Raw genomic sequence first — 21,166 nt, 5'->3', positions numbered from 1 at the left:
TGCCATGGAGATGCTGGGAACTTGGTCCTCTGCAAGAGTAGCAAGTGCCCTTACCTGCTGAGCTAATTCTTTAGCTCAGTATTCTCTTTCTTGAGCATAAGACTGGTAAAAATGGACTAGATTAGGCAGGTAAAGTGGCTGTGTCTGTAATCCCAGCACTTGGTAGGCTGACGCAGGAAGATCGCCATTAGTTTGAGACCCAGCCACAGGGCTGGTAAGTCTGAGCCAGCCTGGGAGGGTATAAAACCTCTGTCTCAAAAGAACTTAAGAAAAAAAGGCAGTTTTATTTCACAGGAGCTGGTCTTGCTGGTTTGAGTTGTAGTTGTATACAAGGAGGAGTGATCTATTTTGGGTGTAATTAGTGTCTGTACATTACACTAGATGTTCCTATGCAAACTTGCCTTCCTGTACTTAAGTGTGTATATACAAACCTTATAAACATGAGTGAATGAATGAAAGTGGCACATTTTAGTGCACAAGTACCCTCGCCAGTGTTCCCCATTACTGTGAGATATTGGGGAATAGGGTGAAATGATGTAGAGCTGAAATAAGTAACTTCCCAAAAGCAGCCTGTGCCTTCTTGTCTTTACAGTAAGAGAGGAATTCTGATGCTAATACTGATCCCCAAGAGTGTTCTTAGTAAGAGTATAAAGGGGTTCCCAAAATAACAGAAGCAAGGAGTACACAGATCTTCAAAGTCAGGATGTAAACTCACTGCTGTAACTAGCTGTTGGGTTGCAGTGGGAATGTGCTAGCATTCATTCATTCATTCATTCATTCATTCATTCATTCATTCATGTAGTCACTCACTCATTGATTTCCTCATTTACATTATAGGGTTAAGGGTTGGGGATTTAGCTCAGTGGTAGAGTGCTTGCTAGGTGCAAGGCCCTGGGTTCAGTCCTCAGCTCTGGAAAAAAAAAAAAAAAGCCAAAATAACATTATAGGGTTAAACCTAGAGCCTTGAGTGTGCCAGGTGCTAAGCTGCATCCCCATTGTAGCTTAGCATAATCTTACAAAAGATGCTTTTAATTTTCATTTTATTTAGGAGTGGTTTGCATGTCTGTATTTCTGTGTACTATGTGCTTGTGTAGATTTCCCTGGAACTGGAGTTTTAGAAGGTTATGAGCCACCGTGTGGGTATTCGGAACTGAACCCATGTCCTCTGCAAGAGCAACCAGTGCTTTTAACTGCTGAGCCATTTCACCAGCTCCAAGTTGAGCATAATTTAAAAAATGTTTAATATTAAAGTGCTTGTTTTTTTTTAATTTAGATTTTTTTTGTGTACTTTACTATTCTGTTTTACTCATTTCTATTACATTTATTATATGTTGTATGTGTCTACCACCATGTTTTGTTTTTCTAAGACAGTATCTTAGTAACTCATGCTGGCCTAGACTCACTATGTAGCTCAGGCTAGCCTTTAACTTTGTTTGTGGTGATCCTGACTCTACCTCCCAAGTACTGTGATTTGCAGGTGTGAGCCACCAGGCTGAACTAAAAACCTCAATTTTTCTATCTTGAATCTTTTTTGGGGTAGTAGGTACAGGCCAAAACACAGAATTGTTTTGGGTAGCTCTTGTGTGAGGAACTACGGCTGTTGTTTATAACTCTGTGGTAAAGGAACTTTGAAAATTACCTTTTGTTTTGTTTTGTTTTGTTTTGTTTTGTTTTGGAGATAGTCTTGGTATAGCCTAGATCCTCCTGCCTCTCGTCTCTGATGTGGGATTACAGGAATGTGTCAGCACATTGCACATGAGAGTTTTTTTTTGTTGTAAGCATTGGTGAGTGTGGAGATAGAGGAACGAGGGCCTTAAAGATTAAGATGCTTTTTCTAGATGGGCTTACTGCGACACACTTTTAGTCTCAGCACCCGGGAGGTAGAAGAAGGCAGATCTCTGAATTCAAGGCCAGCCTGGTCTACAGAGTGAGTTAGTTCCAGGACAGCCAGAGCTGCATAGTGAGACCCTGTTTATAAAAACCAACCAGGGGCTGGAAAGATGGCTCAGAGGTTAAAAGAGCACTTGCTGTTCTTCCAAAGGTTCTGAGTTCAATTCCCAACAACCACATGGTGGCTCACAACCATCTATACTGTGATCTGGTGCCCTCTTTCTGGCTTACAGGCACACATGAAGGCAGAATACTATATACTGTATAAATAAATAGTAAGTAAGTAAGTAAATAAATAAATAAATAAATAAATAAATAAATAAATAAATAAATAAGAATGAATGAATAAATCTTAAAAAAAAAAACCAACCAACCAAAACCATAAAATACCCTTCCTTTTTCCTTCCTGCCTTCCTTGCTTCCTTCCCTCATTTTTTCCTTCCTTCTTCCTACGTTCCTTCTTTCCTTCCTTTCTTTTGTGATAAAGGGGAGAAAGCATATTCTAGGTTATAAATATATACATACATTCTGGTTCTGATTATTTGAGTTACCATATATTAATTATACATAATAATAGGCTTCATTATGGCATTTTCATGTATACATGTATTTTATTGTCCCTATCCCCCTTTCTGTCCACTTTCTACCCAGAACCTCTTATACTTTCCTGTATTCATTTATTATTTCTGTTGTTGTTGACTGTTTTTGGTGACCCTGAGTTTCCTAAGGATTGCTTGCAGGAGTGTGGTTAAGTTCCCATGGAGCATGGGCTTCTTGCGGTGGGTGCTCCACAGAAGAACGTGTTGGAACCTCGCCAGGCAGCCACCTATAGATATTGAGGGAGGGGTGAATGTTTGTGAGCCTCTTTCCCGGCAGCTACCATTGTCTGCAGATAGGTCCTGGGGCTCATGGCTCCTTTCTTTCCATGGCAGGATGTTGACAGGCCCAATCTTTAACTTTTTTTTTTCCAAGACAGACAGGGTTTCCCTGTGCAGCCCTGGCTGTCCTGGATGTGCTTTGTAGACCAGGCTGGCCTCAAACTCAGAGGTATCCTCCTGTCTCTGCCTCCCCGAGTCCTGGGATTAAAGGCATGTACCACTAGACCTGTTTTGTTTTTTGTTTTGTTTTGTTTGAGATAGGCGTTCTCTGTATAGCCCTGGCTGTCCTGGAACTCACTCTGTAGACCAGGCTAGTCTTGAACTCAAAAGAGATCCATCTGCCTCTGCCTCCCTACTTCTGGGATTACAGGTATACATCACAGCCCATCTTCAATCTTTAACTTTTAAAAATGACATTTATTTATTTAGCATTATGCTTGCGCAGAACAGCGAACAACTTATGGAAAGTTGGTTTTCTCTTTACACTATGTGGGTGCTGGCTATTGAACTCAGGTTGTCTGGAATGACAATAAAGTACCTTCACCCCTAAGCCATCTCACCAGTCTAGGTGGGTCTGTTCTTGCACGGGTCTTGCACCAGTAAACACTGCTCCTGTGAGATCAAAACTGCACAGGCACTGCTATGTTCTGAAGCACGTTACCTCATTCCCCTTCCTCTGGCTCCTACATTATTTCCTTCCCAACTTTTACAATATGAAGGAGGCAGTGATCTGGACAGCCCACCTGTGGCTGTGTTCCTTGACGAGTTACAACTTACACCAGACTTCTGATGCACTAATCTGTAACAGCATGAGGGAGATGGCAGTTTGGTAGGCATGTCATGTCTATTTAGCTTTCCTGCCGAGGTCTAGGACGTCCCTGGCTTCCAGCATTTGGAGGGGCTTATGGTACCTATTGAATCCTTCCCTTGGAGTAGATCTCACATATAACCCGAGAGGTTGATTTCCTCATTACTCATTTAGCGCTGTTGGCTGTGTACTTCTTGCCTGCCTGGCTGGTCAGTAGTATAGCACCGAGGGTCCACAGCTGAGAGTTCTCCCTGGGCAGCCTGCGTAGCACCTTTTAGCAGAGCTAGCTTTAGAGAGCTAGCTGTTGAGGAGGCTTCCATCCTTGTTTTAGCTTGACTTCTGTAATCGTTTTTGTTTGGTTTCTGAGAGGCTTATATTTATATATATATAAATATATATATATATATATATATATATATATATATATATATATATATATAGCCCAGATGTCCCCGGCTGGCCTTACATTCCAGATCTTCCTACCTTCATCTTCAGAGTGTTGGGATTACAGGCTTGTACTGCCATGCCTGGCTTAGTTCTGATTTTATGAAGCAGAGTGACTCCACAATTAATATGCTTGCTTGGATAGCTTTCTAAAGCCTATGAGTAGAAACAGTATTTAGAGGGTTTAGCTTTTGCTGTGGTGTAAAGGGGTTATTGTTTAAGCTGGCGTCACAACCTGGTAAAGATAGAACTAAAGGCAGGCCTACCCAGGGGAGCAGCACTTCATCTCTGGTGAGACTGAGAAACAGTGATGACCTCCTTTAAAGTATTCATTCTCTGCTTTGCAGTTTCTGCATCATGCCTTCTTCCTGTCTGTCACACAGCTTGCCAGGCTCCTAGAAGCCTTTGCTGGTTTTTCACCCTTTGTACCCTCAGGCTTATGGTCTGAACATGTTTTCTCTGGTCTGCTACTGCTCCTCTCTTTCTTCTCAAGTCTTATCTGCAGGCTCCTCCCCCTTTCCCTCCCCAATCTGCCTTTGCTTTCTGCGGCCCTTGGTACTTTCTCAGGAACCTTCCGTTCCTCTTCTCCTTGCTTGGCTTCATTGTTGACTCTGCTGAAACTTGCAGGGAGTGTGCAGAGTGGTGTTGATATTCCAGCAAGTGTTTCCTGATACCTGCTGCCCTTGCATGTGTGTCCTGTGTCCTCAGTCAGCTGGGCCTGCACTGCCCTCCGGTCCCCCTCTGGGGTGTGACACACACCTTCAGCATTTCTAGTCCCCTGTGCCCACCTCCTGCTCAGCCTATGTGGAAACCTCAGTGGGCCTCTTTTTTTTTTTTTAATTTTTTTTATTATTAAGTACATTTTATTAACTCTGTATCCCACTCCCTTATTCCCTCCCAGTCCCACCCTCCCTCATCTCCTCCCTGCTCCTTTCCAAGTCCACTGATTGGGGAGGACCTCCTCCCCATTCATCTGACCCTGTTTTATCAGGAATCTTCAGGACTGGCTGCAAAGTCTCCCTCTGTGGCCTAGCAGGACTGCTCCTCCCTTCGGGGGTGGGGAGGTCAAAGAGCCTGCCATTGAGTTCCTGTCAGAAATAGTCCCTGTTCCCCTTACTATGGGAAACCAATTGGTTACTGAGCTACCACAGGCTTCATCCGAGCAAAGGTTCTAGGTTATATCCATACATGGTCCTTGGTGGATTGTCAGTCTCAGAAAAGACCCCTGTGCCCAGATAGTTGGTCCTTGTGGAGCTCCTATCCTTTCCATGTCATACTAACTCCCCTTTTGCCGAAGGTTTGGTTATGAGTCTTAGTATCTGTTTTGAAACACTACTAGTTAGAGTCTTTCAGATGCCTTCTGCAGTAGACTCCTGTCATACGTCCAATGCACATCCCATTTGTCTTTCAAGGTGAGGATTGATCATCTTACTCCATATCCGCTTTCTTTTTTTTCTTCTTTAGGTGCATAGATTTCATTATGTTTATCATATCTTGTAGGTCTATATAAGCAAGTATATACCATGTTCGTCTTTCTCCTTCTGGGATACTTACTCAGTGGGCCTCTTTTTTACTCTTCAGACCCTATCACACACAGATCCCTGGGATCCTAACTCCCTGGGGTGGACCAGAGCATGCTTCGTGCTCAGAACCTCTGTGCCTCATGACCTCTCTTTGTGGTTGACATTTCACCAGCTCCTCACAGAGCCCAGCCATACCACACTGTGAACTTGTCACCCTCAAGACACTCTTTTTCCATTTGTGCTAGTTCTCCAGGTTTGTTATTTCCTGCCTTTTCAGAGTTTACCTCATAGACTAGTGGAGCCACTCTTAGGACCTGTTCCTGTGCTCACCCAGCATGCACTGCTGCATTTCTCTGTCAGCAGTAGCCTCGGACTCTGGTTATCCATGGATGTGTTACCACGATTTTGCCCTGACTGAGCTGAGTAAATATTTACCAAGTGCCTGAGCAGCTCTGGTGACGGGCTCATAGCAGGCACACACGTCTGTTTGCATAGCAGGTGGCATGAGAACAACTGGTGGTCTGGCAAGCGCACCAAAAGCCCGCAAAGGGACTCCAGAATGTCTGCCCAGGACTGTGCCCTCTGGCTGCAGTGTGCTGCCAGCAGTAATGATGATATAATGGCTGCCCTTACACAAGACCCCTTTTCCACAGGTTTTCAAAACAGAGTTCTTCAGAGTGGCCAGTGCTTCCGTGAGGGGGTTAATAGTGAACAGCAGGACACCAGTTTTGGTAAAATTTCAGTGCAGGTGTAACAAGGATTTCATAAAATTGTATACCAGCTCAGGGTTGCAACCTTTGCTTAGGTTTTGATTCGTTCCTAGATGAAGGAGGGATAGTTTTAATACTAATGTCAAAAGGCAGGTATTTTTGAATGACTTGCTTTGATGAGGTTTCTGAGGAGTTTGTTTAAGATGAGTGAATGCGGGTCATGCTCATTAGAGGATACATGCTGCACACTCAGGCACACATGCATGAGTTGGTAGCAAGATTGAAAGTGTATTTTTTTTTTTTACTAAGTGGTCATTGGACATTATTTGAGTGTCGGTTTCAGTTACCTGTGTTCAGAGTTTATTTGTGGGTGGGGCATGCCTTTTCTATCCCCTGTGCCAATAGCTGGTAATTCCTTTGAAGCTGAGAACCACCTTTGATTACTGGAAATGGTGGAGTGAATGATCCAAGCAGGCAGAGAAGGGAAGGAATAAGATGTAGTTGAAAGGTGTGGAGTCAAGGTCCATGCTCCAGTGAGACCCACCCAGGGTTGTGTGTATGAAGCCAGTGTCTGAGGGCATAAATTAAATTTCTTTATGGCATTTCAGTATCGACTTTTTTAGGGTTGTTCCTTCTCTCCCCCATCCTTGTACTGTGTCATCCCCAGGAATCCCCTTCCTACTGTCATGTCTCATGTTTCCTGTTACATTGCCTATCCCCTTTAAGCTGTACCCAATGTCCACATAAAATCTGGCATAGATGAATATTATAATTTCAAGATCTATCCATCTTCACATAAAACTCATATATGTCCATTTTCCTTAACTTATGACCCAGCAATACCACCCCTGGCCATATATTCAAAGGACTTTGCATCCCACCACAGGGACACTTCCATATTTGTGTTTATTCTCTTGAGTAGCAAGGAAATGGAGTCATCTTAGGTGTCTATCAAGAGATGAGTGGGTATGAAAGTGTGGGCATATACACGGTGGAATTTTGTTCAGCTGTTACAAAGAAGACTCTTATAGAGGGTCTCCTTTTAAGCCCTGGTAAAGCCTTTCTGCAGAAAGGTTGGCTGATATGACCCTGGTTTTTCTTTTCCTTCCAGTCTTCGAGCAGCGACAGTGGTGGGAGCAGCAGCAGCAGCAGCAGCAGCAGCAGCAGCATCAACAGCCCAGACAGGGCCAGTGGGCCAGAGAGCAGCCTGAGCCAGATCATCCCCGGATCCTGCCCCAGCACCCCGCAGCCGGTGCCTGAGCAGTCTGCCCTGTGCCAAGGCCCTTACTTCCACATCAATCAGACCCTGAGGGAGGCCCACTTTCACAGCCTCCAGCACCGAGGCCGGCCTCCAACATGAGGCTCCGGCAGCTTCTTGCCTTCTGTGAAGGGACAGCACTGTGCAGATCGGATATTTCAACTTAATAATTTGTTTTTAAAAGTTGCACACAGAAAAAAAAAATGCCTGTTGGCTTTCAGTCTATATTTGAGTACTGGGTCAGCAGGCAGCTGTTTACTTGGGTTTTTGCTGCACTATTGCAATTGCAGAGGGGCTTGGGAGCAATTTTTTATAGGATTCTTTCAAGAGAGGGCATCAGATCCACGTCATGGCAGTGTATGAGGAAGTCTCGTCTGACTGATTTCCACATCTGTCAATTAGACGCTGTACTGTATGTAAAAAGGCCTCTTAAAAATGCGGGATCTTCAATTTTTTTTAATTCAATAAACTAGTAAAGAAAATCTAATTTCCATGAAAAAAAAAAAAAAGTAAGTTTTCTCCCCAAATATAGGAAGCTTGACTCAGTGTTGCACTGAAGTTAACTGCCATACTACCTCTTAGTATGTAGCTGCCGATGGAAACGCACTCCCTTGGAACAGAACAGTTGCCCGCTCTGAAGACCACAGAAGTCAAGCACCTTTTCTAGCTGTGTATGGTCTGACTTACATTTGTATTTCCAAGGAGAATGTCACTTCTGTATGTTTTCTTCTAGTCTGCACCCCAGACGCTACAGAGAACACTGCAGTTCTCAAAGTCAAGAAATACCTAGTAACTATCTTAGGAACTTGTGTATTAACAGCTTAACTGCTAACCCCTTGCAGTACCCATGACCAAGGCAGTGGTGTGCCGATGAAGCACAAGCTGCCTGATAGCTGAAGGAAGAGTGAGGATTTAACTCATGCTTAACAGCACCCCTGCCCTGCTAGGGGGCCACATTCTATCATTGGAACCGGAAAAATTGGTGTGGTGTAGAAACGAGCGGAGGCGCCTCTAGGGAAAACAGTGTGGTAGTATTTAATTAGAGAGCCTGGGCATTGCTACTGTGCTACTTCGTCATACTAGAGAGCCAGGTGAGCTTGAATAATGATGGTGCAGGCGAGTCGTCGTCCTCACTGGCGAGCTGTCTGAATAAGGAGCCAGGATGCACTGGGTCACCTACTCTGGAGAGTGCCGGGGGGCCAACCTGCCGTTAGATGAAGAGGAAGTGCCTTAAGTGTCCACCCGTAGCCTCCGGCCTGTTCCCCCTTCACTGCAACTCACTCGAGGCCACACAGCACAGGCAGCAATGTTGAGGAGCAGGGATGGCTCTAGTAAAGGGTCTGAGGGACTTATTGGCTCAGAGCCGGTTATACTCTGATACAGCTACAGTCTAAAGGAGGCCCATGCCAGGAAGAGTGATCATGCAGAGCCTTCCATGGTGTGCTCCTCTGACAGCCACAGCATGGAAAGGCCAGCCATGTGACATGGGAACTATTGTCATGAAGCCCAGAGTTCAGAAAGTTTTTTTTTTTTTTTTTTTGTTTTTTCTTTAGGACTGTTTTCCAGGTTTTAAAACCAGATGTTTGCCTGCACTGGGGACCTCACTGGGTTTGCTGGCAGGGAATGTGGGAGAGGATATTTTGCTGGAATTCTAACAGTAAGGCAAACAGTGCTGTGGGAAGAGAAGCTGTCAAGCACACATGTACACAACACAATCCAGAAATACCCAGGAGGGCTCCGGCAGGCTTAATGGATGCGTCCTACTGAAACAAAACATGTATTAATAAACCATGCTTGAGGAAGCACGTTTCTTCCCATCTTCCACCCCACTAAAGGCACAGGCGAGACCATCTGAAGACAAAACGGTCTTCCCATGCTCTGATCACAATGCTGGGGTGCCAGTCAACAGTCGTCACCTCCACCCTACAAAATGCAAGAAGCCATCTCCATCCTGGGCTGTGCTTTTTTCACAGCCTATGGTCTGGGTCTGGGTATCTATTTTGAGGCTGTTTGCTCGAGTCAATGGGGATCTTTGTATGAGCTCAAGCTAGTAAAACCTTGTACTCTCTTACTGCGCCGCCATTAAAAGCAGCCTTAGTGCATTGCCGCACAGTGCCTGATTGCTTATTTCTAAACGAGCTGGCGAGGGTGGGGCTGCTGAGTTGGGGAGGGGGTTGGGAGAACCAGGAGAGCCTCTTTTATTGCCACTAACCTGGGCTTGTGGTTCCATGCCTCTGCTGGTTGCCTTTGCCTTTCTTGTGCTTGTCATGCTCAGCGGAAGGAGTCCAAACCTCAAGACAAGAAAGAAGATTTCATTGCAGGGAACAGGCAGCAGGCCAGGCAGAGCCTATGCGCTCCTCACCTTATCTGACTGGAGGCCAGTGGCAGTATGTTATGGGGTTCCTGGGAGTTGAACGTGCTGCTTCGGGAGGCAAACTGATTCTCTGTACCAGCAACTAATCCAAATAGAACCTGCAGATAAGAGAGGGAGGGGCACAGTGAATGCCACCCGAGAGAGTAACTTCCCCAGTGAGTTACCTCTAACATCGTTTGGGGGAATACACTTTTAAGTGTTAACTTTTTCAAAACTACCTTAATCAGTATCATGAGTGAGAATCTCAAAGCCGTGTAGTTCTTTTCTAAAATTCACAGTTTTTTTTCTCTTTTGGTTTTCAAGACAGGGTTTCTTTCTCTGGGTAGCCTGAAACTTGCTCTGTAGACCAGGCTGGCCTCAAACTCATAGAGATTGAGTTCCACCTGCCTCTGCCTACTGTGTGCTGGGATTAAAGGTGTGCACCATCATGCCCAGCCCACATTTATTTTCTTTGTGTGTGTGTATTCATGAGAGCCTATGTGACCATCCAGCTTGTCCACATGCACATGAAGGTCAGAAGACAACTTTCTGGAGTTTTCTTCTAACTCATGGGTCCTGGGGACTGAAGTTGGTTGGCAGGTTGGTAGCACAGGAGTTATACACGAGGCCATCCTGCATATATTTCCGTGAGGCTTGTGTAAGTAAACTTCACTAACCCTTATCTCCAACATGGCTATTCTAGCTCATGGTATTTTACCCAATTGTCACCTAGAAAGTGGGTATTTATAGCTTACCCTGTACATGGAGAATGGAGCAGGTTTGGCTTATAATTTGAACCCAAGATAGACAGTCTCCTCTCTAGTTACACTGAGCATGGCTGGGACCCTACTCACAGAAGTCCGCTGTACCAGACGGTTAAGGTTGCTGTTGAGATGTGGTGTGAAAACATCCAGGTCAAAAGGGTCGATGAGGGCCTCCAGCCTGTCAGTCACTTTCTCAATTCTGGGAAGAGTTAGAAACATTATTCTCCACACACTCCAGGACAGAAAACAACCTGGCAGTATTTTACTGCGATAGAAACCCCAGAGGTGGGAATTAACCCAGCTGAGCTACTTTGTGTACTTAAGATACTCAGGCTGACAGGCTTATATCCAGTCCGTACCTACCACTTGCCAAATAGGACTGCGGTCTGCTGGCTTTACCTGGCTATAGAATTTATTCAGCAAGTATTTAAGAGAAACCCAGTCAACCTGCAGGATGTGGCAGGCTTTCTTTGGGTGCAGCTCAGGAAAGGGGCTTTGATGATCCTCAGCTTAGATTGCTGTCCTACGCCAACATACATGCTACTGAAAAGACTAAGATGGTCACAGCTTAGCACACAGGACCCTACAGTGTGAGTTGTTTCCCTTTGGCATGGCCTCAGGGCTGCCTGAGTACTCAGCTCATAGGTACTATGCACAGTGCAAGCATGGTGTTTATTGCTGTCCTGAACAAATACCTAAATCCTAGACTTGAAGTAGGGCTTCTACTGAGCGCTATACTCTTCCACCACTGTAAAATAGGAAAATCCCAAGAGGAGCCCTTCTAAGTAGGGTGTTTCCCACTAACTACATCAGGGAGAGGCTGCCTTGGGGATGCCCCAGTAGGAACAGTCACCTGGAGTCTGGCTTGCTCCGGCCACTCTTTACCTCCTCCCCCTTGCTGGTCAGAACGATGTTGAGGTAGCGCAGGTCATAGAGGAGCTGCAGGGCTCGATTCTGGGTCATGGGAAATATCCCTTCTTTCTGCAAGTGAAGGCTGGCTAGTGAGGGGTGGTTCTTCACATGCTTCCCTGAGCAGCTGCAGGTTCTGCTTGCACTACAGCTTGGTACAGTTTCCAAGGTGCTGCTGACATCCACATGGCCAGGTTGTCTCAAAGTTAAATAGAACCCTGGTCTTCATATCTCAGAGCATGGAAGAAACCCAGACCTTACAAACAGGCTTTGGACTGAAGGTGGCTATTGCAAAGGGGCAAAGCTTCTTGCCTGAGGAGAAGTATGTGAGCTCTGAGGTCCAGGAGAGACCAACACAAATTCTCCCCCAAGTCAGGACCAGCCCCGCCTTTAAATGTTCCCAGTGAAACAGGGTAAGTCAAGAGTTAAGGATAGGGTCAGGGAAGGCTGAGAGGCTCTAGGCCCTCTTCTCCACCCTAAAGGGAACCTGTAAATGCCGTAACTTCCCCCATCCCTTACTCTCACCTGACGGCTGGCAGGGTGGGATGTAGCTCATGGAAAAGAAAAGCCACTCCCAGCTGAGCAGCTCATCTGCTTACATTTGATCCTGAGTAGATCAAGGGCTTAAAGACTTGCCCAGAGCCTGCATGAGCAAATGGGCCCAAAACTCAGGCATTCTTACTGTGAAAGCTTTTTACCCTGTCCACAGTCCTGAATTATGACCTTTTTAATGACCAGTTTGATCTTGACATTGGGTCAACTCATCATTGCTGAATGGCTTTCCTGATAGGATGGAAGTATTTATGGGACCAGGGCCTGTGTTGGTCAATGATACCATTCTGTACCTTTTGTACAAACCACCCAAATCTGAGATTTGTTTGGGAAACAATATGGTCTGTTTGTTTGGGAAAATGTTTGGGTACCCACCTTTATCTGTTTTTCCTCTGTGAGCTTCTCATAGGCAGCTATGACTTGGGCCACACAGGTCTTCAGCATCTCCTGCAGGGTCACCTTTGGCAAGGCATGGCCTCCAACCCGATTAACTTCCTGGCATAAGCCAAACAGGAAGGACTGTACGTACCAGGACGGCTGAAAGATCAGAGCACCACCACATTGCTAACTGCACCCGGAAGCCACAGGTACCCCTCACGGAGGATGTTCACCTTGACCTGTCAGGTCAGGCATCTAGCTGCAGAGCACCAAGCTGCTCCTTAGAAGGTATGTATGGAAATAGCTTCCCAGCCCCATCCTGCTTCCCGAGAGCACTCTGTTCCCTTTTGCAGCCCAAGTACCTGTGACAGTGGGACGGACTCACCTGAGTAGGCAGGCGGATCTTGGATGTGATGCTGTTGCCAGACTCTGTCTCCTCTTGAATTTCTAGTTCATCCCAGTTGGTGGCAGTGGCCAGGATTGAGCCAGCATCACTTAAAAGCAATGATTGAGTGAATCCACAGATCAGAAACTGGTGATAAAAAGACAACAGCCGCTTTAGCTCCTCAGGGCCCTGGCAAGCGTTACACCATGTGTGGGTGGTAGGCAGCCAGCACCACTCTCCGGGCAGGTCTCTCAGCAAGGAGCATGTCATTGGTAGCCATCTTAAAATGCCAGATACCACCTGACTGGGGGGCACAGAAGAGCAAGAGGCAGGGTTCCCTGTCCAGGCTTGCAAGAGGAAAGCATGCTGTAAAATCTAGGCTGAGAAACAGAAAAGCGTTTTACACCAGAGCTGCCTGGCATGTTACAGCAGCTATGAATTAAATATTACTCTAAACCTTACTGAGGACCCCAAGAAGTCCCGCCACTCACTTTCACAAGCGCTGAGCTCCAGACCCGGTAGGCCACCACACTTTGTTGGAGCAGAATTTCCTTCACTTCCTGCCACTGGCCCTGCACAGGGAGCACATCTTGAGCTTTCCCCTTTCCCTGTTTTTTCAGAGCCCTCGCCTCCCTTGCAGGTTTTTCAGAGCTGCCACACTTCCCCACAATACACTGCTTCAGGTGAGGGCACAATTCTCCCAGGGACTGGCAGAGTCTGGCCATGAAGAGGACCGCATGCAGTTTGGTGCCGTGGAGGATATCCTTCTGGTCTTGTGTGGCTTCTTCAATAGTCTGCAACTCTGCCTGGATGCAGCCCACAAGCGACTTGATGCAGGCCACGGACTCAGTCCGCAGCATGTCCTGCACAGTCCCAGCATCTGCATATCTGTCAAAGGCAGGGCTCTTAGCCTGGTGTGTGGCGGTGGGGTCCTTGTGCTGTGCTGTGTCACTGGAGGGAAGGTAGGCCAGGAGGTCATCCAGTTTAACCTTCAGCTTGGAATCCAGGGCAGAACAGAAGTTCTGTACACAAGGGCTGACTGCTTGGGCTTTCATGGAGAGGCCACTATTGGCAAACTGAGTGCGGTTTGCCACGCTGACCCAGGCAGCATCGGAAGACAGGTCGTTGGGACTCTCAGACCAGAGGAAGAGAGACATGTTGTGCTCGAAGTGAACGTGCTTATTCGATGTGGGGTGGCTGGTCTCAAGTTCCTGCAAAGCTGAGACTAGAAGCTCTTTAGAGCTGTTGGAGATGGATTCAAAGCCTTCTCTGGTCAGTGTCTAAAGAGAATGAGAGCAGAGTTTTAGTCATCACTACTTGGTGGAAATTTCCAAGTGAGCTGAAATGGTGATTAATCCTGGTGTTCTGAATGTTCTCTACCACACTCAGTGACCTGAGAGCTTGACCATGACATGCCCATGCAGGCTCAGCTGTTAACACCCTGGTCTCAGGTGGTGGCACTACTTTGGGAGGTTGTGGCAACTTTAGTAGAAGTGGGCCTACCTACAGCAAGAACACTGGGGGAGCGTTCTTAAGATCTGTATCTTTGTCCCACTCACCCCCATCTGCTTCCTGTTTGCCATAAGGGGAAGAGGCTCTGCCACATGCTCTGGTCACCTGTTTGGGCTCACCACAGGCCCCAAACCAGCCAGTGACCATACACCGAACTCTCAAAACTTTGAGCCAAAATACATCTTTCTTTGGGTTACTTCAGTTAGGTATTTGGTCATAGAGGTGAGAAAAAGAGCCAATACTGTCAACGCAGCGTGGCAGAGAGCAAAGACAGTGTCACTGAGGGACATCCTGCAGCGGAATCCAGGTGTAGGAAACAGGGAAAGGAAACATTTAATCAAGGAGGGAGGTTGTCACATAGGCAAAAGGCCACACTAGACTTGGTGTCAGGTGGTCCAAGCAGTGTCCAGCGCACCTGTAAGCGGTCCAGGAAGAGCTGCTGCATCAGGTCCTCCCAGAACGAGAGTGGCTTCTCCAGGAGCCGCCCACACACCACCTCCCAGCTGTGGCTGGCAGACTCGTTGCTAAGCAAATCCCATATGGCATCTCTGATGCCTGCGAGACCTTTCATGCTTTTCACGTACAGCAGCAGGTTGCTGATCCCATTTTTAATGTCTTCATTGCACCTGTAACAAGACCACTTTCCTTAGGCTCCGCTGGATTTCTAACTTCTGTGGGTTTTGTTTGTTTGTTTTTCAAAGAGAAGTCGCACTATGCAGCCCTGGCTGGCCTGGAATTTGCTATGTGGACCAAGCTGGTCTCAACTTCAGAGATCTGTCTGCCTTTGCTTCTGGAGTGCTAGGATTAAAGGCATGTACTAGCACACTCGGCCTTGATTTGTGGTTTTCACATTGTTACTAAGAAAAATTCTTAAGACTCCATTTGAAACCTCTGACCTGAGTGCATCAGCACATCGCTAAATGGACTGAAGCTGGGAGGCTGTACCCTCTCAGCAGGCTGACTTTTGTCTAGAGCCCCATGGCATGGCTTCAGAATCCACATGGTAAACAAGCTCAGAGGGTCAGACCTCAATCATACGGAGAAAAGTCTCCACTTACTGTTTCGGAAACATAAATTATCTTTCACTTCATTTTGAATTGTGTGTGTGTGTCTCCGTGCAGGTCCCTCAGAGGTCAGAGGTACCAAATCCTCGTGGAGCTGAACTTATGGAGATGGGTGTGAGCTGTCTGATGTGGGTTCTGGAAACTGAACCCAGGTCCTCTGGAAGAACAGCAAATGCTCTTAACTGCTGAGCCAGCTCTCCAGCCCATGAAAAAACTAGCTTCCTGCTTCTGTCCCATAGGCACTAAGTGGGTAGAGTGTAACAGTGCACCGAGTGCGTGGCTGACATGTGGCCCCTCCCTCAGGCAACTGAGAATCTCAGCTCATGCCTCCCAGCTGTGGCCTCTTTTACGGCTGCCGGCAAGCCAAGCCTCGGGGATGCTTTCCGATTGCTTACATGTCGATCCATTTCTGTAGCGTGTCTTTCAGGTACTCCTGGCTGATGGGATGTGCCAGAGTCCGCAGCACTGGCTGGAATTCTGTAATGGAGGCTGGCAGGTGCCTGAACAAGCTGCACAGCTTCATCTCCCCATGCAGGACACTGATGCCTTTTCCTAGAGAAAAGGCCAAGTGAGAAGAATCCAGGCTGTGCTTTGAGCAGCATATTAAGAATGAAAGAGTTGGGTGGTGGTGGCACAGGCCGTTAATCCCAGGGCCTGAGGCAGAGGCGGATGGATCTCTGTGAGTTCGAAGGGTAGCCTGGTCTACAGAGCAAGTTTCAGGACAGCCAGAGCTACACAGTGAAACCCTTTCTTGGAAAAAAAAAAATTAAAAACCTATGAGGGAATTTTAAAAAACCTAGTCCCCTTCACCTCCTTTCTGCATGGACCAATCTGCAGAAAAGGTTAGATGAAGGAGGTATAGGAAATGGCAGGCCCTCATTCTGCAGAGCAGCTTTGCCAAACTCCGCCTTTCTGCTGCTTGAGAAGAACAGTGCAGGCCAGGAAGAGAAAAAGGAGGGGGAAGGAAGGAGAGAAGGGAGATGAGGAAGGAAGGGCAAAAGGACGGGGAAGGAAAGAAGGAAGAAGGAAAGAAGGAAGAAGGAAGGAAGGAGTGCTGTACAGTCAATGTGTGTGTGTGTGTGTGTGTGTGTTTTGAGGTGAGGTCTTGCCATGTTGCTCAGGCTGGTCTTTAACCCTGAGCCCCAGTGGTCCTCCTTTCAGCCTTCTGAGTAGCTAGGACTATAGGTACATGCCACTGTTCCCACCAGTCCTTGACATTTTAATAAGAGCTTAAGTTGTCAAAGAAAAGTGTAAACCATTAATTTCCTCTTTTCAGCATCCTACGTTCCTTGAAGATCTAAGGGAACAACTGAAAACCTGTCTCCTGGTCATCCCACAGGTCTGCACTGTGTTCCCTGGGCAGTGCCTTTCACTGTACTCTGTAAGAGGCCTCTCAGGCTGAAACACAAAGGCCTTGCAAGGTAACCGTATATGTCTGTTTTCCTATACCAGGGCAGGTCAATCAGTACCCAGCTTTCATTAGCGGAATGAATACATGCCTGTGTGTGTGTGTGTGTGTGTGTGTGTGTAAGCATGAGTAAGGTGGTGTAACTCAAAGATGAGTCTGATGCTCACTTTAACCTGGAAACGAGCCCCTGGTAGTACCTGTCCTGTACTCACTTCCTTCTACTTTTGGCTTCCTCCTGTCGCTTTGTTGACAGTTCCACCTGATCCTGCAGTCCTAAGAGCCCAGGGATCTGACGCTGTCATTTTCTCTGCTCAAGGATACATCCATGCTTGTGGCTGCAAATGCTGCTATCTGTAGGCATGTTGCAGATGTGTTTCTGGGAACACCTGCTCACTCCTCAGTCCCATTTCAGGCTCTAGTTTTCTCTAGTGTCTCAGTTGCAAATGTAAGTCCATCCCTAACCCAATTCTTCTTCCGGTTAACTTGGATACCTCCCTTCCTATGTGCCTCACAACTATCCTTCCTCTCCAGTCCTCTCAACAGAGATGGATGTCCACTTAGCTCCATCTCCGTGGCTCTCTTTTAATCCAAGCCCTATGTTTGACCCTGGATCACGCTGACAGCCATTAGCTCTCAGTATCGCTCTGCCACATGAAAACACTTAATTATAACTGGGAAAATGCTACCTCAGTGAAGTATGGGATGCACAGGGTCAGATGGCAGAGGGGGCATACCACGCCTGCAAGGCCATGGGAGGATACCCAGATCTCTGGGCAAAGCTCAACCTCCCACACCTGGCCCATGTGGATGCTTATTACTTGGCCAGGCCAGATCCCCGGCCTCTTCTCCCTCACTCTAAAAACTGCTGGCATTCTTCAGCTCCTAAAATATACTAACATTCTTTTCGGGGCTTCGAACCTCCTCTTTCTTTTACATGGAACTCTCTTCCCTTCATCACTCACTAACTCCTCCCAACCTTCAGCTTTCAGTGTGACATCACTTCCCCAGGGAAGTCCTACCTGGCTTTGGGAGATCTTTCCAGTGTTCCTAGGCAACCGGGACCTTGCATTTACAGCAATGACTGTGACTGACATTGAACAGCAACCTGCACCTCTGGGGGTTCAGCATCTGCTTTTTCAACTGAACTATGATTCCGACAAAACAGGGGTCTCAATCTTCCCAGTTCACTGATTTATCCCCAGAGCCTGGCACAGCAGCTGGGATATGGCAGATCAGTTTTATGAATGAGGAAAAACGTTATGAGCTCACCAGTGGGCTGCTGGCTAGTGATTGTCTCCAAGGTAGAGAAGAGTAAGCCACAGGGCAGAGATGGGTCTGGCAGCACACCTTCCGGTAGAGTGTAGAAAAGCGCATGGGCTTGGTTCAGGGTAGTAGCCAGCAGCTCCACCAAAGAGCAAATCTGGGCCTTGATGCCAGCACCTGTAAGAAGAAACCACCGTCTTTTAAGCAGTTCTGTTCAGTAAGGCTGAACACAGAAGACTTGTGCCTCAGGTTCCGTGGCACACTGCTCCACCCCTTGTTGAAGAATCACCCACCATGGTGAGGCTGGTTCAGAAGCTTCTGAATTGTTGCCTTTCTGGCCAGCAGGAAGTCTGTGAGGGCTTGGCGGGGAGAACTCTCCTCCAAGAGCATTATGGAACAGAGGGCCTCAGCCACAGCCTGGTCCGACACAGCCTGGCATTTGAGCAGCATCTTGCTCTCATGCAAAATAGTTGACCTAGAAAGACTCATAAATATCAACAAGAAATGGCCAACATTTTGGATGAAGTGCCTCAGTGTATGAGGAAAGAAGACAGACCCGGTGACACCCTAGGGGGTTAAATGAGGTCCAGACACCACTGGAGAGCCTGTGCACCCTCACTTACCGGAAGTGGCTGGCTGCTGCCACCTGCCGGATGAGAATGGGGAATCTGGAGAGAATGGGGCTGTATCTGGAGCTAGAGGAGTCCAGTTGGAGCAGGCTGTGCAGGTGGCCGCAGAGCAGGTAGAGCTGTGTGGCCTGGAGATGCTGGGAGGCTTCCATGGAGCTCCAGATCTTCTCAGGGATTTCTAACAACAGCTTAATCTGGGCAGCCATGCTGTAGAATTTCTCTGATGGTGGCTGTGGCTGCGGGGCGGAAGGGATGTCAGAAGAGCAAACAAAAGCATGGACCCCTTTACACAAGCTTTGGGAGATGTTGGGGGATATTTTAAGATCTGAAGCTTTGCCAGGTGTGACAGTGCATATCTTTAATCTCAGCACTCAGGAGGCAAAGGCAGGAGGATCTCTGTGAGTTCAAAGTCAGCCTCGTCAACACAGCCAATTCCAGGCCAGCCAGGGTTAAATAGAGAAACCTTGTGTTTAAAGAAAATCGGGGGGGGGGGGGGGGGGGGGGGGGAAAAAAAAAAAAGAAAATCTGAAGTTTTCATTAAGCTAGACTTCAGAGCACTGAGGTCTGACATGGGCCAACATCTGATTATGGGTGGGAGCGAGCCTTTAAGCAAGCTTCTTCCTTCCCTCCTTCCTCCCTCTTTGACATCAACAAAGATTGCTGTGCTGACTGTTTTTTTACCACCCCTGCACCAAACTTTCATCTGGCTCAGTCTTCAGGCCTCTCAGTCTGCCCTCACACCTCCAGCTCCTGTCCTCGTTAGTACTGTGTAGGAGGCAGGTAAGGGGGCCGGACCAGCTTTGGCTCTATTATGCTCCTCCCCATCTGCCTTGTGAGGCAAGCAGGTCCTCACCAGAGTTTGATCTTGGCCTTCCCAGGCCCCAATACTGTGGGAAACTGAATTTCTATTCTTATGAATTATCCAGTGTCAAATATTTTGTTAGAGCAGCACAACTGGCCAGAGACATAAGTTGTCCTTTTTGAGGAGGAGCCATACCGAAGGCACTTCCCCCAAAACTATCATGTTAAAAGGACATAATTATTTTGGTGATTAACCACTTTTATGCTAAAATATCTTCAACTGCTCTTCTAAATTACTTACATTAAAAAAAAAATTCAACTTCCCATGGGTTTCTTTGATTAGAATGTAAGCTTCGGGAAGAAATTGGGAGGCTTTGGTTTGTGGTTTGACGGAAGAAAAGCAAGTGTGGGGCTGCCCAAGGAACTCGCCAGCCGTTAACTATGAAAATCATACATTTCTAAAATAAGGCCAATATGGTTGAAGTTAGCCAGCTAAGTCCGGTCATTTGGGAAGGGGACTGTACTTAATGAACAGCTTAGGGAGTGATAAGACTAACATACTGCCAACCTTCTTTGCGCACTTTCATTATACTCCCCCAGTGTTCTTTTGTTTTTGGCTTGGATTTTTCTGAAACCCAGGTAGCATGAAAAAACTACCTCCAAATGAGGGCTGGAGTGCTTTTGTAATCTCTTCTGTCAAGGTAAGTTCTCCCAGGTAAAAAATATTTACCCTCCCGTTACGCCTTCTGTTCCTAGGCCAACACCCAGTGTGAGGGTGTGCTTCCCACCCCATCGTTCTTTAATGTTTTAGGGGAGGAAGACAGGATGATCTGAGTTTTCCAGACCAGCCTTCGTGGCCTAAAATGAAATTGTTCACCTATTAAAAGGGGGAGGGCCTGACAGCCGAGGCTTCCCTCCCCCAGTTCTCCAGGCTCAGGTACAGGGTGGGATGAGGAATGAACGACTTTGACGGGAAGGTGTGAGCAAACGGGGGAGATCTGTTCTTGACTGTCGAGAGACCCCTGGCGTTTTCAGCTAAAAGGGAAGGAGAGCGCTGGGAATCCAGGGAGGCGAGGGAATCGTCCGGAAGTCCGGGAAGGCGCCTAGAGCAAAAGGCCGGTCGACTTCTCCGGAGCAGACCAGCGTCCCGAGCAAGGCCGGCGGACGCCTCACCAGCGCACACATCAGCGTGAGGGGCGGGCTCCTCCGGCGGAAGGTGAGGGGTGGGGTCCGCCGGGCGCTGAGGGCGGTGGGACGTGGCGGGTTCGGGTCCCGGACTGACCTGCGGGGCTCGCGGCCCCCGGGGCGCCGCGGAGCCGGCCTGGCGGAGGCGGGCGCAGTACTGATCGGTGGCCTGCACGGCGTCCACCAGCCCCTCCGCGCAGCGGCGCATCTGGCCGATGGTGTCGGCCGCCTCGATCAGGTCGCGGTACCGCTCGCCCACCATCTGCCGCAGCTCCTCCTTCTTGTGCTCGATCTCGGCCCGAACCTGGCGCTCCAGCCCGCGGATTTCCTCCGCTCCATGAGTCTCGAAGAGCGCGTTGGGATCGCGCAGATCCAGCCGCTTCAGCGCGGGGGAGGCGGCCGTGGCCGCCATGGCGCTAAAGCCAGAGACCGGCCGGCCGCTTCCGCCTGCC

The 21,166-nt window shown here is 47.8% G+C and overlaps 3 protein-coding genes across 5 annotated transcripts in view; 2 read left to right on the top strand and 1 right to left on the bottom strand.

Moving 5' to 3' along the window:
* The window catches only part of Fam104a (family with sequence similarity 104 member A), a 21,966-nt gene extending 12,345 nt beyond the window's left edge, over positions 1-9,621 (top strand). For both annotated transcript variants that reach the window (XM_055592216.1, XM_055592217.1), the window contains exon 3: positions 7,365-9,621. In XM_055592216.1, coding sequence (XP_055448191.1) covers positions 7,365-7,613 — 249 coding nt within the window. In that variant the 3' untranslated portion in view covers positions 7,614-9,621. The remainder of the gene's footprint in view (positions 1-7,364) is intronic.
* On the bottom strand, positions 8,524-21,166 carry Cog1 (component of oligomeric golgi complex 1). The gene is made up of 14 exons (XM_055592203.1): positions 20,812-21,166; positions 18,723-18,964; positions 18,393-18,574; positions 18,106-18,276; positions 15,824-15,980; positions 14,780-14,990; positions 13,344-14,132; positions 12,853-12,999; positions 12,465-12,626; positions 11,482-11,609; positions 10,719-10,827; positions 9,874-9,983; positions 9,724-9,802; positions 8,524-8,715 (listed from the first exon to the last, which is right to left on the bottom strand). Exons 1-14 carry the CDS (start codon positions 21,124-21,126, stop codon positions 8,578-8,580), a joined length of 2,940 nt encoding a protein of 979 aa, XP_055448178.1. The 5' UTR covers positions 21,127-21,166; the 3' UTR covers positions 8,524-8,577.
* Slc39a11 (solute carrier family 39 member 11) overlaps positions 20,443-21,166 on the top strand; it is a 379,750-nt gene continuing 379,026 nt past the window's right edge. For both annotated transcript variants that reach the window (XM_055592214.1, XM_055592210.1), the window contains exon 1: positions 20,443-20,745. The gene's annotated coding sequence lies outside the window, so the exon portion shown is untranslated. The remainder of the gene's footprint in view (positions 20,746-21,166) is intronic.

Source organism: Psammomys obesus, unplaced genomic scaffold (assembly GCF_907164565.1).
Source record: "Psammomys obesus unplaced genomic scaffold, mPsaObe1.curated_primary_1811, whole genome shotgun sequence".
Classification (NCBI taxonomy): Eukaryota; Metazoa; Chordata; class Mammalia; order Rodentia; family Muridae; genus Psammomys; species Psammomys obesus.
Note: the sequence above shows the minus strand (reverse complement) of the source record. Positions and strands in the feature narration are given on the sequence as shown.

Bases quoted from the DNA above. Each gene is read 5' to 3' on its own strand.
- Cog1 (XM_055592203.1), bottom strand. From the start codon at position 21,126: ATGGCGGCCACGGCCGCCTCCCCCGCGCTGAAGCGGCTGGATCTGCGC. The intron at 14,991-15,823 runs GTAAGCAATCGG...GTCTTGTTACAG, and splicing joins CTACAGAAATGGATCGACAT to GTGCAATGAAGACATTAAAA. The intron at 12,627-12,852 runs GTGAGTCCGTCC...CTGATCTTTCAG, and splicing joins AGATCCGCCTGCCTACTCAG to CCGTCCTGGTACGTACAGTC.